The sequence below is a fragment of the Podarcis gaigeae genome (genome assembly GCF_964106915.1).
Source record: "Podarcis gaigeae genome assembly, chromosome: 5".
Lineage (NCBI taxonomy): Eukaryota > Metazoa > Chordata > Lepidosauria > Squamata > Lacertidae > Podarcis > Podarcis gaigeae.
In genome coordinates this window covers 61624809-61639757 of record NC_139681.1, presented here as the reverse complement: position 1 = coordinate 61639757, position 14949 = coordinate 61624809, and the positions used below count along the sequence as shown (strand labels likewise).

At 42.7% G+C, this 14949-nt stretch overlaps 1 protein-coding gene across 2 annotated transcripts in view; it reads right to left on the bottom strand.

Moving 5' to 3' along the window:
* Positions 1-690: 690 nt before the first annotated feature.
* Positions 691-14949, bottom strand: part of NGEF (neuronal guanine nucleotide exchange factor) — a 60673-nt gene continuing 46414 nt past the window's right edge. For both annotated transcript variants that reach the window (XM_083741823.1, XM_083741824.1), the window contains 8 exons: positions 13734-13863; positions 11823-11897; positions 9712-9801; positions 8082-8245; positions 7092-7247; positions 4271-4350; positions 3408-3512; positions 691-2939 (listed from right to left, as the gene is read on the bottom strand). In XM_083741823.1, coding sequence (XP_083597949.1) covers positions 2767-2939; positions 3408-3512; positions 4271-4350; positions 7092-7247; positions 8082-8245; positions 9712-9801; positions 11823-11897; positions 13734-13863 — 973 coding nt within the window. In that variant the 3' untranslated portion in view covers positions 691-2766. The remainder of the gene's footprint in view (positions 2940-3407; positions 3513-4270; positions 4351-7091; positions 7248-8081; positions 8246-9711; positions 9802-11822; positions 11898-13733; positions 13864-14949) is intronic.

Sequence of the window (14949 nt, the reverse complement as noted above, 5' to 3'; positions counted from 1 at the left end):
CACCCCTGTGAGGTAGGTTAGGCTGAGAGGCAGTGACTGGTGAGCTTCATGGCAGAGTGGGGATTTGAACCCTGGTCTCCACCACATTGGATTGACTTTAAATTAAGTTAGTTGCATGTAAGTAAGAGCTGAAAGAGGTTCAAAAGTGTTCCCAATAGAAGTTGACAAGGTACGTGTCCTTGGCTGCTTTGCCATTTTCTATCAGCTGCCTTTATCCATTGGGCAAATGGTGATTATATACCTGGGCCAAAAAGATGTGGGAAGACTGTTTTGTTACATTTTTTGTGAATAAATCTAAATAGCACCTTTATTTCTCAGTTTATGTAGTTACACAAGTTGCCTTGAAGGCCTCATTTGGGATGAAAGGCAATCTTTTAAAAAACACAGCAATAGTTGAGCAGAATCAAAGGTTTTGCAGAAGGTCCTAGGTCCAATCCCTGGCATTTTCAGCTGAAAGGCAGGTATGTAGGAGACCTTGAGGAGCTGTGACCAATCTGAGCAGATAGTACAAAGCTGGGTGGAGCAGCATGACTCAGTATAAAGACAGTATAAGAACAAGTGATTCATACATTCATAACCTTGTGAACTAGCTTGAAAAAGAAAAATGCAGTGTACAGAAGCCCTTGTGCAAGGAGCCTCTTAACACAGAGCATTGGGGAGCGTTGCTATTAAATAAATACTCCTTATCCGTTATTATTTATGTAACACTTTTAATATGCAAAGTGCTTTACAATCTTTTAATTTCTCGATCTCTGTCTCATGGCTGACTCTTTAATTGTCCTTAGTCAAATGTTCTCTATTGTGAATCTTCTCTTCCCCCTTCCAGAGAAGCATCTTGTTGCCAGTTGTAACTTTTGCAGCAAAGGAGAAGATATTTCCTGGCTTTGTAAGCATTTATATACACCAGCTTGAAAGTATTATACATAGAGTTCATGTGTACAGCTGAGGATCAATGCCCAGCTGACATGCAACAGGCCTTCCTATTGCTTTAATAAAACTTTTGCAGACAACATTTAGTACAAAAGCATGCCATCTTGTCCCTCAAGCCTGTTGTTGTTGCTGCCTAGTGGCCCCTGTTCCTCTTTGAATGAGCATTTGGTCCATAATCAGTTTAATCCACTTGTATTGACAAGGATGCATTTCATTCAAAACTCTCTGAACTGGACAGAAATATTATTTGAAATACTGTTATCAGAGTCTGTATATACACCAGGGAAATTACACAGAAATTTGCTGGCCCTAGCTGAGTTCTTTAGCTCTCCAGATTTAGCATGACTATAGAATGTCATGCATGCCTTGAGCTGATTCTCCACTCCTTGTTGTTGTTGTTTTGTCTCCCCCCCCCCCGATGAAAAATTCCTTAGTATGTGCAACAGAGCTGAGTAGTGAATACTATGGGATACCATCAGTGCATTTGTTCAGGGCCTAAGTCTGTACTATCCACTCAGCCACCCTCTCAATATTTAGACATAGTTTACGATACCTACCATTGGCTCTCTCTCAAAGAACTTTGTTGTAAAACTTAAATGCAGTCAGATGGGAATCCTATATGCACTTACCTGGGAGTAAGGCTCATTGAACTCAATAGGTCTTACTCCTGAAATGACATCTATAGGATTGCAGTGCTAGTAATTATTATAGTTTGCACTTAGGATATGGGTCCAGGTGGTGAATTGCACGGCTATGAGAAACAGTGAATTTCCAGTCCTTTCCTCTTTTAGGTCAGGGATGGAGAACCTCATGCTTAGGTGTGGGTGTGGGTGTGTGGAATACCTCTGTACCCTTGGGGCTCTCACCAGCTATGGCCCCCTTGACTGCTTTTGCCTGACTTGAAATGTTCAACTGCGATAATTCCTCTTCCTTGCCTGGTTGGAGAGCAGCATGTGTAGGGGACCTCTGTAAAGTTGGAATGTAGGTTCATCCCAGCTTTTGCTCGGCCCACTTTTGTCTATAGCCATGTTCATCCCTGTTGTATGGCCCCCTGGAAGTTGCTCATGAAGCAATACTGCCCTTGAGCTAGGAGAGGCCTCACACTCCTGTTTGAAACCATGCAGCTTCTCTACGTCAGTATTCTCCTCTGCAGTTTCCTACAGGGTAGCCCAAGAGTACAGTGTAAATAATTCTGTGGAATATTTTGTAGCACAGAAGACTATGCTCTGCTATAATTTTAATTTTTTTTACCTCTGTTAAAGAATCACCAATGCATTTAAAGAATCACCAATGTGTTTATTTATAAGGGATACCAGTTGATCTGCCTGTCTAGGTACTCCAAACTCAGTTCCTATGGAGAAACTTCCTGAGTGTAGAAGTGTGGATACCGATACTGTACACACTTTCAAAGATGGTGCGCTCCTCTGTGCCTGGATTGCACACTGGAAAATCAAATGCTACACCTTGTGCCACTTGATGGAATATTAAAGAATCAGGCTGCTAACCTCTTGGGCCTTGTTGTACTTTTTTCCCCAGTTGATCAGCATTCACTGTTTCCTTACCATGCAGAGTTAAGAGATTTACACTCTTTGCAATACAATAGGAAATTACATTTTACAGCTCCTAGTTCTGTACAGGCACACGGCAGCCTCACCTCTTTTCAAGTTTGTCCTCAGAGATATTATCCATGATGCATCAAGTATGCAAAGAAGTTCATTAGCTTGGAGGAGGGAGGACTTGCTTGACAAAAAAATGATATTTGTGCCACCTTCCATTGTCTCAGCATCTGACATTCCTTGTTTCTGAAATACAACTGCCCAGAACTGTGTGCAGTGATCATTGTCTATTCCTGCTGCCCATCTTCCTCCGCTGACTGTCATCTGTCTTGTGTACCCGGAAGCACTCCTTTAAGTTTTGAGATCGAATCTTGGGGTTCATAATCTCTTCACCCATGGAGCTGGGGAACCAACCTCTCTCTTGATCATGCAAACGCTCCCCAAATATCCAACCTAGGTTTTTTGAAAAAAGATGATTGTGGGTGGAGAAAGCATAATAGTGGCAGCTCAGTAAAGGAGCGATGAGTTAATGCAAGCAAGGTTCAAAACTGGTACAAGAAGGGAAGTTATACAACAATCATATCAGAATATATTAGGGGAAGCTGGTTACATAATATTTTCTGTGTGAAGCAGATGTTGCAATTTACAAAGGCTTATAAGAATTCTGCTTCACTGGGACCGCAATGCTTTGGCAATCCGAGTGAAAAAGAGAGTATGAAAAATAAAAAAAAATGCATTGGCCCTCATTCATTTCCTGTCAACCCAATTAACAGGTCATATACCACCATCTGAGGAGCGCTGGAACATACTGTACAATCAGTCCTTAATGCTGCAAGATATTAGCTTCCTACACAGTTCCCCTGTTATGATTTTGTTGTGCATTTGTGCCTGCATTAAAACCCAAATATGGACACTTCTTACCATCGTCTGTCTTTTCCAGGATGTTAAGTACATCAGCCAGTTCCAGCGACAGCTCATCTGGCTGCTGAGCCACATAAGGATGGACACACTGTACTTGAGGGCAATCTGCAAGTGGAAAAGGCAAATTACTAGTTTGCAGGACCCTTTATGAATACTATAAGGGAGAAATGGGAGGGAGTCTGCTACTAAAATGTGTGTCTGTGTGTGTCCCCAGCTGCTGTAGCATATAGTGACCAGGCCTTTTGGCTCTCTGGTCAAGGCCTTAGAATAGCAAAAGTCTGTAGCATAACCTTGATAATTTCTGTTGCCTGTATTACTGTAGCTACAGACCTTAGAGAAAAAATGGTAAGCTAATTAGGCTGTGTCATCTCAGCAAATAATTCAACCAATGGGCCAACGAGTGCAATGGCTGATCTTGGGGACAGTTACATCCTCAGTCAGAGGTTTTGAGAAATGCATAGAATCTCATACAAGAGAGGAAGGGATCTCAGATTAGCTTCTTGCGCTTGGGTGTAACATGGAATGGTACTGATGGGGGACTGAGATGACTGGGCAGCAGACAGATATGGAACAGTGATGTTGCATAAAATTCTGTAGACAAGAAAAGGGTATGTAATCTCTTACTGAACCTTTCCGTAAAGGGATATGAAGCTGACTTCTCGGCTTCACAAAAATTTGCTTCAGGACACACAATTTAAAAATGAAGCTTAGAATGGAATTTTGTTCTGTAATTAGGACCTGATCTGCCTTTGCATCCTAGAACTGACATTGCTAGAACCTAACCAAGAGCAGTGATGTGCTCTTACAATCCATCTGGATGACAACTTTCTATCATTCCCTCCTTTCCCCCTTGCCCTCCTTACCCATGAGCCTGGATGTAAAGGAAACAAACTTGGTTCGCCGATTCGGAGCCAGCAAGATCATCCAGCGCTTCATTTCACTTCTGCATTGGGAATAAAACAGGAGAGAGAGCGGCAACCAGTGTTTTCCATGTAATTTGGAAAGGGTCCGTGGAATCTGACTTGACACATAGGAGTTTACAAGTGACTTGCAAAAATTTACAAACATAAAGGACAAATAAATCCACTTTCTGCATTCTGTGCCATTCCTGCATTTCTGTCTTACTGCCCCTGCCCCTACTTTAATGGTAAAATCCATGTGTTCTCTCTCCCTTTCCTGTCAGCTAAGTCAATTAAGTGTCACTCATTCACGCATCCTGACTCATGTTCTCCCACTCACTGGTTAGAAAGTCATGCACAAGCTAAGACAATAAGGAGTTCAAGGCAAATCCATGAACTCTACTGAAAGAGCTCAGCCATGTTTCAGAATCCCTTGACAGAAGACTCATTCCTCTATCCCATTTTTCACCTTCGTTTTTCATGTATTATTTTCTATAAATGCCTGGAACAGTCATTCCCTTTCTTAGGGTTAAAGTGGATATGATATGGGAGATCTGGGATGCTTATGTCCCTGAGAAGAACAGGGGTCTGGGAAGAAAGAGCCCAGTTTAACCCCCTTCTTTGTCTCCCTTTTTGCAGTTTAAAGAACGATAGGTTTGGGGTCTCTGGCTAGTCTCAGTGACTGCAGGGTTTCCTGAGCCAAATACCCTTTCCAGTAATAGCTTTGTGGACAAAAGTGAAAGGAATATGTTCTCCATGTTCTTTTGGAGTCATGAAATTTGAGCTCAAGGGGTGAAGCCATCTGTAGCAATCACACAGGGTCCCCTGACGTTTCACTGTGTATTGATCCCTGTGCCACCACTTTATTTCTCGCTGCCACCACCCAGGCCCTACCTGGTACAATACTGAGTCCAGTCAGGGTTAAATTGGAACATAAACTTCTGTTTATTTATTTCAGTTTAACAAGCGTGTGGTTTCATAAATGGTATCGGTCAATTACATTCATGGGGTGCCTATCCAGACCTATAACTTCCGCTACCTGCTCTCACTCACTAAACCACCTCTCAGATATTTACTTGTCTTCCTAGCCCCTAACAGTTCCTGACTCAGCTACACTAACTCAACCTACCCACAGACTCTATCCCAATTCACTCCCACTCCAACCAACCACCCAACTCCCCACGAACTCCTCCCTTCGCCCCTCCCAGAGCTGGTTTTATAGTCCCTCTGACTCCACCCCCCTGGGTTCTGATTGGGTAACCTGTTTAACTATTTCACCTCCGGCACTCTCATATGTTAACGTCACACCACGTTCCTTGTTCATTCTCTCAGTTAAAGAGAAGCTCTAGGGTCAAAAAAAGTGTGGGGGGGGGGAGCATGCAGCAACTTCTTCAGTCTACTGGAATCATTGCGTAGGCTGGATAGCTTTTGCTGCTGCTTCTCTGCTCAAGCCAGGCACTTCCGGGTTTAAGCAGCTGAGGTTGTGGTTGTCTTTGTCGCTTACTCCAGGGAACCAGGAAGGGAGCGGGGGACAAGGTTTTTACAACAAAAGGAAGAAATATTTTCTCCTATTTCCCATGTCCTCCATCTGCAACAGTTTGTCAGTAATGCACGTTAACTGAATAAATTCTCTGCTCAAATGGGTGTTGGACTAGAAAGAACACTTCGAGTGCCAACTTTTCTTAATCTATCGTTAGCAACATGCTTAATTTGGAGCAGAAACAATGCTTCCCGCACTGCTAGGTGTGAAATTTTGCAAAGAAGTAGTGCTGGAAAGAAATACAAAGTTTTGCATCATGCAGGATTTGGGGTAACAGTATGAAGGATGAACCCATTTGAATATGCCATCTGCACACTGGGAGGATGGATATTATTATTATTAATTATATTTACATACCGTCCTTCATCAAAAGATCTCAGGGCAGCTAACAAGATAGTTACTACCATCTGTTTCTAAGCTTCTGTACCTTCCAAAATGATATATTTTATGTACGTAACATTTATTGTGCTTAGCACATAGGCAGTTTTATATTCCTATAGGATTACTTGAAAACATACTGCAGTATTTCCTGGGGTCCATGCATTTAATAATCTACAAATTGTCATTCATACAGGACAAAATGAGGACAGAGTTGAGGGAAGGCAGAATTCAAATGCAGTTTTGGAGCAGATTTCTATGGTCAACATACCTGGGGCGATATTTTTGCCATTAGTTCAATCGGCCAGAATTCAGTCTTTGGGTGTTTCAATATATTCTTTCCCTTGGGTGTTTTCTCCACCACTGGAGTGTGTGTGGAGGCGTGAATATTTTGTTCACGGCTACAGTATGAGTTCATAGGACAAACAAGAAGCCTCCTTTGACATCAGCCTGCCTTTCCCTCTTTGTCTGCAGTAGGGAGGGCAAATTCATTCTAGTTCTGTGGGAGGGACTGGAGACTGCATTTCCCGTACACAAGCAGCCAATGAAGCAGACCATATGACAGAATCATCAGTAAGTAAAGAATAAGTAAAGAATTGTGGTAGGAAACAAATTACCCAAAAGCGTTGCACAAGACAGAGCTACGCAGGATGTTGACAAGGGGTTAAGTGAACTCACAATCAATACTGTCATTTAGAAGACAGTCTCCATCAAACGTGATGCCTATTGAACAATACCTGTGCCAGCTTATAAAGATAGGTAAGTTCATCCCAAGAGCAAGAATAGTTCAGAATCTATTGTAAGAAACTGCAATGGGATCATGCGCACAATCTACAATTTTTCCAGATATTGCCTCGTTATGCTTACTGTGATGATGCCTTTAGCATGTAGCTGACTTCGCGGTCATCTGCATTTTCCAGCAGTCTCAGGATGAAGACATTCGCCAAGCTCTGCCCTTGGTCTTCCAGCTCCTCCACCCGTAGAAGTCCTCGGGGTGCAGAGTCAAACACCTGATATTTGTCACTGAGAGAGAAAAGAAAGGTGTCAGAAGCACTAGTTATAGCCTAGGCTGGGGTATAAAGCAGGGCCTAAAAGATGGGGCAGAGAAATAGGTGACTACATTTCTCATAGGCAAAATATTCTTTCTGAAGAATGTATGGCTTAGTGTCGAAGGAGTAAACTACACCTGAAACTGTTATCTGGGATAACAAAATCTTGCTAAGCATGCTCTGCAAGAGATTATTTGCATCTGAAAAAGGACAGCAGAGAAAGGAGGGGTTAACTCTTCTTGAGTCATATACTTCCTTCTGAAACTTTCCCCAAGCCAGCTGTTCAACCTCCTGCCAGTGTTCCATGGTCCTTTTTCTTTTTTACAAACATGAAGTGATTAGAAGGGGGAAAGTTAGGCTCACACTTCCCTCACGACCCTCCTCTGATGCAAGTTTTCTCTTCTCAAGGACAGAATGCATCGTATCTTTATTCTACAGATGAGGAACATGTGATCTCCAGATGTTGCTGGACATCAACCCTGAACAGTGTCCCTGCTGGCTGAGACCAACAGCCTTTGCAGAGTCACAAGCTCTTCACCCCTGCTTTAGTCCTAACAATTTGAAGGGGGAACGGGACGCAAAGGTAAAGAATTGTCTATTTTAAAAACCCAGAACAACAGAATAAACACCCGCCTTTGCTTAATTCTTTACTATGAGTGCTGAAAATCCGTCTACAGCTGCTTGGGCAGCACATCAATAGATTAAATTAACAATCAGAAACTATCTCTGGCAGGATTGAGACTGAGCCAACTGAGGCTGAATAAACATAGTACAGCTCAAATTCTGTTCCTCTCTGTTTCAAACTCACCTAGATATTTGTCTGCAGAGCACTAGCAAATCATTGAAGAGGAACAAGTAGACTTCTCTGAAGAGTTTCTTTGTGCGGAGGGTACGTGATGTTTTGGGGCCATTCATTTGCTGCAGTTCTCCCTGCTTTAGCAGCCAACGGGAGTGAGAGATGATGGGCACAGACTAACGAAGGAAATAAAATAATAATCAGAAGCACTGCAACATAGCATCTTATGGCAATCCCTCTGAATTCACTGCAAAGGAAAGCTTTAAAAATAGACTATACAGAAGCTATGGATCCAGGTAGAACCTAATAAGAGCCTGCCCATCGACTCCAGTATCCTGTTCTCACAGCGGCCAAACAGATGCCAGTGGGGAAACCATAAAAACAAGAGCACTATCCTCTCCTGGGGTTTCCAGCAACTGTCAATGTTCTCTTAAAATTAATTTGTGTCTGTCAACTGGGGGGGAAAATGTAAAATGTTGATCAGCAGTATTTAGCATCCCTTTAAGATACCAAAATATGAGAAAGTGGTTTTTGTCAAAGTCTGGCTTTATTGCAGAGGACTTTGTTCATATATAAAGAGAAGAATACGACTTCGTTCCTATTTAGCAGTATCTATCAGGCAAGGTACTGGAAGAGAAGATTCAACTAAAAAGATATGAATTAAAGTATATGAAACACTATTAGACCCAGTATGACCTGAAGGGAAAGACAGAGATGTGACCCAGAACTTACTACAAATCATCTGTGCATAGCCAAAATTAGTTTAGCAGTGAATTTCAAAAAAGCTGTCACTCCTTGGCTTAAAATCTATTTAAAGAGGATCTGCGAATAGCCGAGATTGCCAAAATTACAAATTATATCAGGCTCAGGGAGTAATGCCAAATAGATAATTTTGTGGATAGTGTTTGTTCAACACAGCAATGAGAAGTTTAACAACAGCAGCCAACTGCATGTTGTCTTTTCTTTATTGAAAAAGTTATAACTTTTTGGCATGCTCATATTCCCCCCTTTTCCTCCTATTAACCTGTGAAATACTTAATAAAAGTAACATTAAAAGTTGGCTCTCTGAAGATGTATATAATGAGAACAAAATACATGGTTGTTGCAGATCATCAAAGGAAATTAAATTATCCATTGGAAACTTTGAAGTCTCATTCTAAGCAAAAGGACAATAATGACGAGTGGGATATGTTTTGACATATCTTGCCTCAAGAGCCTCTTTAGGTTAATTTAAACAAAATTCACACCACACAGCTGGCCTGCAGCACTCGTAAGAAAATTATACAAATAAAAAAGAGATAAAGGAGCTGGAGGAGAGCTCCACAGAGCTATATTAGTCAGCACTGAGTTAGAAATAATACAAGTGACTAGGAATGGCTCAGCACGCATAATCACTGCACGCATTCTGCATGATCCAGTCAGTGGAGCAGGAAACATGGGTAGCCAGGCAACTTGGTAAAGCAGCCAGGCAGACTGAACCCTGACTTGCATTAAAAAAGGGTACCAAAGCTAGGACTGACTAAATTAGACCAGTGATTGTTTAATATAATCATTAGGGGCAACCGTTTTGCTAAATTCATCAATGATTTTGCCCTGTAACATATATCTGTTCCTCTCCTTAGGACTTAGCCTACATGTTTACCTTGATCTTAAATTCTAGCATTTTCTGGATGCTGATCATCTGTTCTGTACGGCTCATCTTCCTAACACCTTCATTGCATGCCTTCACCACCTAGAAGAGACCAAGCAATGAGAGTATATCAGAAACATGATTCCTTGTCTCAGGGTTGAAAATTGGAACCCCAATGAGAACAGATTGAATGAGGTGGAAGTAGAAAAGCATGTTTAGCTTCATTCAGAAGTGGTTCTGTAAATAAAAGCACAACGTCGACAAGATTTTAATAATAAACTTGTTCACGTCAAAGTTAAGTGTCACTGACGAGGCATTAGCTCAACTCATGTGAAGGAAATCAAAGCATTGTTCACCCCAGTAAGATAAGGGGGGACATGCTCCCACGGATGAAGGGGAATAGGTTCTAACTCTATTATTGCTTAATAAGTAATTATTATTAATTACTATTAATAAAATAGGAAGCAAGAATCACCTGAGTTGAGGCTTGCTAATGCTTACTTTGGCTCCTGGTTAGAAAGAGAAATGGCTGTAGCTCAGTGAATTTCATAGTTTTATACAGTCAAGACATTTCTGATTTAATATAAACCCTAGAGAAGCTTTCAAATTCTACTATAGTCCTAATGGTGGAACCAAGCCAAAATGGAATGGAACTCAGATTTACTAGACTGGTCAGTTCTATCACAAATTCAGAAGCTTTCAACAATGCAGCAGGTTGTGTTTCACATTCATAGAGGTATTTGTGCTATCAACTGATGATGACATCATCACATTTCGGCAGCCTCACAGCAGGGCCGGGGGACCTCTGGCCCATGGACCTAATGAGACCAGGCAGGGGCGCCCTAATTTAGCTCACAATATAGTTTTCCCTAAACCATGTCCATCTGCCCCACCCCTGGCATAATTTGTGACATCAGATGGAAGGAAGGTAAAGGCGTTGCCTTCACTTCAAAGTGCATTTCCGAGTGGCTTCCCACCCCAGCTTGCTGCATCACTGAAGACTCAGGAACAATTCTACTAGGCTCATGTCTGAAACTGGGGCCTATGTAATTCAGCGGACAGGTAGAGATAGAAAATGAGGGTCCACTAAAACTTGGCTCGAGAGGAATCAGGATCCACTTGACCCCAATGACACTGGACTGGACTTATGATCTGGTCCACTTCATGGAGGGGAACATGTGTTTACCATTTTTGTGTGTTGCCTCTCCAATTGCATTTTTGAGTAAACCAAGTATAGTAAACATTTGTGTGTAGCCTACACACTACATGGTCTATTCCAGATTATTTCCATGGGATTGATCATATGAGTTTGGTCTAGGTGTACTGGATGTATGAAGATCTTCTGTCTCCATGTGAACATGCAGGGACAATGGAGGTTGGCTGGCTTCTTTGCGTGGGCTGATGCAATACCCTGCATGTGATAAGACTGGTTCAGACTCATGTTAAAAGCATACTGTACTTGGCCTAACCTCAAAATATGTAACTAGACAGGCAACACACATGATAAGAAGCCTTGTAGAAATGGAGTTCAAAAGGAGCTGAAGCACTAATAAAAAGGTATATTATGGCACACGTGATTTTGGGTCAGAAAAATAAGTTTGTACTCTTGGATGAAGTCTGACCTACTAACGGTCTGATTCAGGTGGCAGCTAATTAAATCACTGCTCTCTGTGGAATCTATCACCTTCAAGTGTCTGACTACAGCTTTTGCACTCTGAAATCTGAGGCAACTCTTCCTTGGATATTATTTCTTCCAGATATGTCCTCATATACCAGATACATATGATTAAGCATTAAATTCAAAGTCATCCTATTAATGCAAGGACTAATGCCTGCACAGTGGGGCTACCTCTCCTTCTCCTTTCCCTACATGTCCCACCCCCAAATCCACTCTGGAGGGTAGGGGGATTCTTCAAAACACATGGGGGGGACAGGGGTGCCAACTTAAATAAAATTCTGGGAGGCAGGTAAACCCCACCCTGCATAATCAATCATATGACATGGCACACACACACCATTTGAATGGCAATGGCCAGCAACATTGGGAGGGGCACAGAGGCAGAGAAGAAGTCCCATTTGCTCCAAAAAATCCTGAATATTCTAACAAGGCAGATGAGACTTACTGTTTCCAGTTCCTTGTGAGCCTCAAGGGCAGTGATTTCACGTTCAGACTTTTCCTCCACTTTCTTCAGGATATTCTGTACAAGATGAAGGAAGGTTGTTATTATACATTTCCATAAACAGGCTCTACTTAAACACATGTAGAAAAATGGAGAGAGGAGGCAAAATATTCATCCTTTTGACAATTACATTATGGGCATAAAAGGATACATTTCCTTTATAAAAGCTAGCCAGGAATGGCTGGGCAATGGGCTTTGCAGGGTGGTGAATGTTTCCCTCTGTAAGGGAGCCTTCCCAGACCCGCTGAAAAAGGCGGCTATCAAACCGCTTCTTAAAAAACCATCTTTAGATAAGGCCAATATGGCCAACTATCGCCCAGTCTCATATCTTCCATTCTTGGGCAAGGTGACTGAGCGAGTGGTTGCTGAACAACTCCAGGCACGCCTGGAAGAAGTGGACCATTTGGATCCCTTCTAGTTGGGATTCAGGCCTCATACTGGGACTGAAACTGCCTTGGTCGCACTGGTCAATGATCTCTGGCGGGCTAGGGACAAAGGTAGAGTTGTTTCTCTCAGCGGCTTTTGACACCATCAACCATAACATCCTTCTGGACCATCTAGAGGGGCTGGGAGCTGGGGGCACTGTCATACAGTGGTTCCCCTCCTTCCTCCTGGGCCATGTTCAGAAAGTGGGGGGGATGAATGTTCAGACCCCTATGCGCTCAGTGGTGGGGTGCCTCAGGGTTCTGTCCTATCCCCCATGTTTTTCAACATCTGCATGAAGCCGCTGGGAGAGATCATCAGGGGGTTTGGGCTGGGTGTTCATCAGTATGCGGATGATACCCAACTCTACCTCTCTTTCAAATCAGAACCAGTGAAGGCGGTGAAGGTCCTGTGTGAGTGTCTGGAGGCGGTTGGAGGATGAATGGCGGCTAACAGAATGGGGTTGAATCATGACAAGACATAAGTACTGTTTTTGGTGGACAGGAGGGGGCAGGTATGGAGGACTCCCTGATCCTGAAAGGGGTAACTGTGCCCCGAAGGACCAGGTGCGCAGCCTGGGAGTCATTCTGGACTCACAGCTGTCCACGGAGGCGCAGGTCAATTCTGTGTCCAGGGCAGCTGTTTATCAGCTGCATCTGATATGAAGGCTGAGACCCTACCTGCCCGCAGACTGTCTCGCCAGAGTGGTGCATGCTCTAGTTATCTCCCACTTGGACTACTGCAATGCGCTCTACATGGGGCTACCTTTGAAGGTGACCCGGAAACTACAACTAATCCAGAATGCAGCAGCTAAACTGGTGACTGGGAGTGGCCACCGAAACCACATAACACCATTCTTGAAAGAACTACACTGGCTCCCAGTACGTTTCCAAGCACAATTCAAAGTGTTGGTGCTGACATTTAAAGCTCTAAACAGCCTTGGTCCAGTATACCTGAAGGAGTGTCTCCACCCCCATCGTTCTGCCTGGACACTGAGGTCCAGTGCTAAGGGCCTTCTGACGGTTTCCTCACTGCAAGAAGCCAAGTTACAGGGAACCAGGCAGAGGGCCTTCTCGGTAGTGGCACCCGCCCTGTGGAACACCCTCCCACCAGATGTCAAAGAGAAAAACAATTACCAGACTTTTAGAAGACATCTGAAGGCAGCCCTGGTTAGGGAAGCTTTTAATGTTTAATAGACTATTATATTTTAATATTCTGTTGGAAGCCGCCCAGAGTGGATGGGGAAACCCAGCCAGAATGGCAGAGTATAAATAAAATTATTATTATTATTATTATTATTATTATTACCCACAAGGAATGTTCCTTGGTGGCTTTTCCCTCCCTATTAAAGCTCTTCAGTCTCTCAGTGACCTCAATTTAAGACATGGCAAGGTGGTACTGATATATGGGAAGAGTAAAACCCTGTTATACCTGTACCAGCAGCTTCAGCCTTGTGATCCTTTGAAAAGGCAAAATCAAGAACGATGAGAAAGGCAGGCCTTTGCATTTCGGATCCAGTTCCAAATGTGAGATCACCTCCCGGAAAGCTGGCTTGTCCTGGCTGACAGCAGAGACAGATGGAGAGTGGTGTTTTGTTATTTCATTGAGGTTTAAACATGTGTGAGTAACTGACATGTTCTATGTGTGTTTTAATTTTCACAACACTACCTTCCCCTCAGGGTTGGAATTTGGCTTTGTTCTCATTTTTTTACAATTTGGGGGAGGGGCATATTAGCACTAAGTGGATTTTGGTTTGAAGTTGGGTCTATTAATAGTATTTGGGAATGGGAAAAATAGGCTTTTAATGTGCAAGCCAGAGTAATGCTTTTACATGTGTAGCACATACAAACTTAGCAGCATATGCTGGGTGTGTGGGTGGGTGTGAATGGGGTGTGTGTCCAAGTAGATGAGTCAGAGGCATAATTATATATCTTTACACAGTCGGATTGTTGCAGGAAGGTGAAATACATATAGTCATAGGAACAAGGCCTTCCATCAAGTGATTTAACCGAGGTAGGCCTAGCTGGAAATGACAAGAGGAAAAACTCATCTGGCATAAACTGGAAGCATCTCAGACTACTGGAGAGCTGCCAGGATCTGTCACAGCTACAGCTAGTATGAATTCAGTGCTATAGAAAGGCACACACTCTTTAGCTCAGATTATTTGGTTTCTCACTGGTGAAAAGGCTATTAATGTGAGGGAACTTTCTATTTATAACTAATACCAATATTCATAACTAATACCAAATATTAAGAAGCTTCTGGAATGATTAATTAGTACAGTTCATAGGAAGAAGCATACAGGTCCGAGCAGCAGCATGATAAAACAACTCAGGCCACAATCAGACCCCAGCTCTATTTATTGCATTTATTAGTGGCTTTTTTCATGAGAAGTGACCCAAAGCAACTCACAAAATGCTACAAACATTAAAACTGGGTGTGAAAAAAACGAAATGAAACGAAACCCTATCCATAATAAATATAAAAAGGAAGGTCCAACATAATACACCCCACTACAAAATAAGCAACAAAGAGGGCACAAGTATGCCTAACACACTCCAAATTAAGGGCTGAAAGTCCTGGGGGAATGAACCTTTTTGCCTGGCACCTAACAATAGATAATTATGGTGCCAGGAGTACCTCCCTA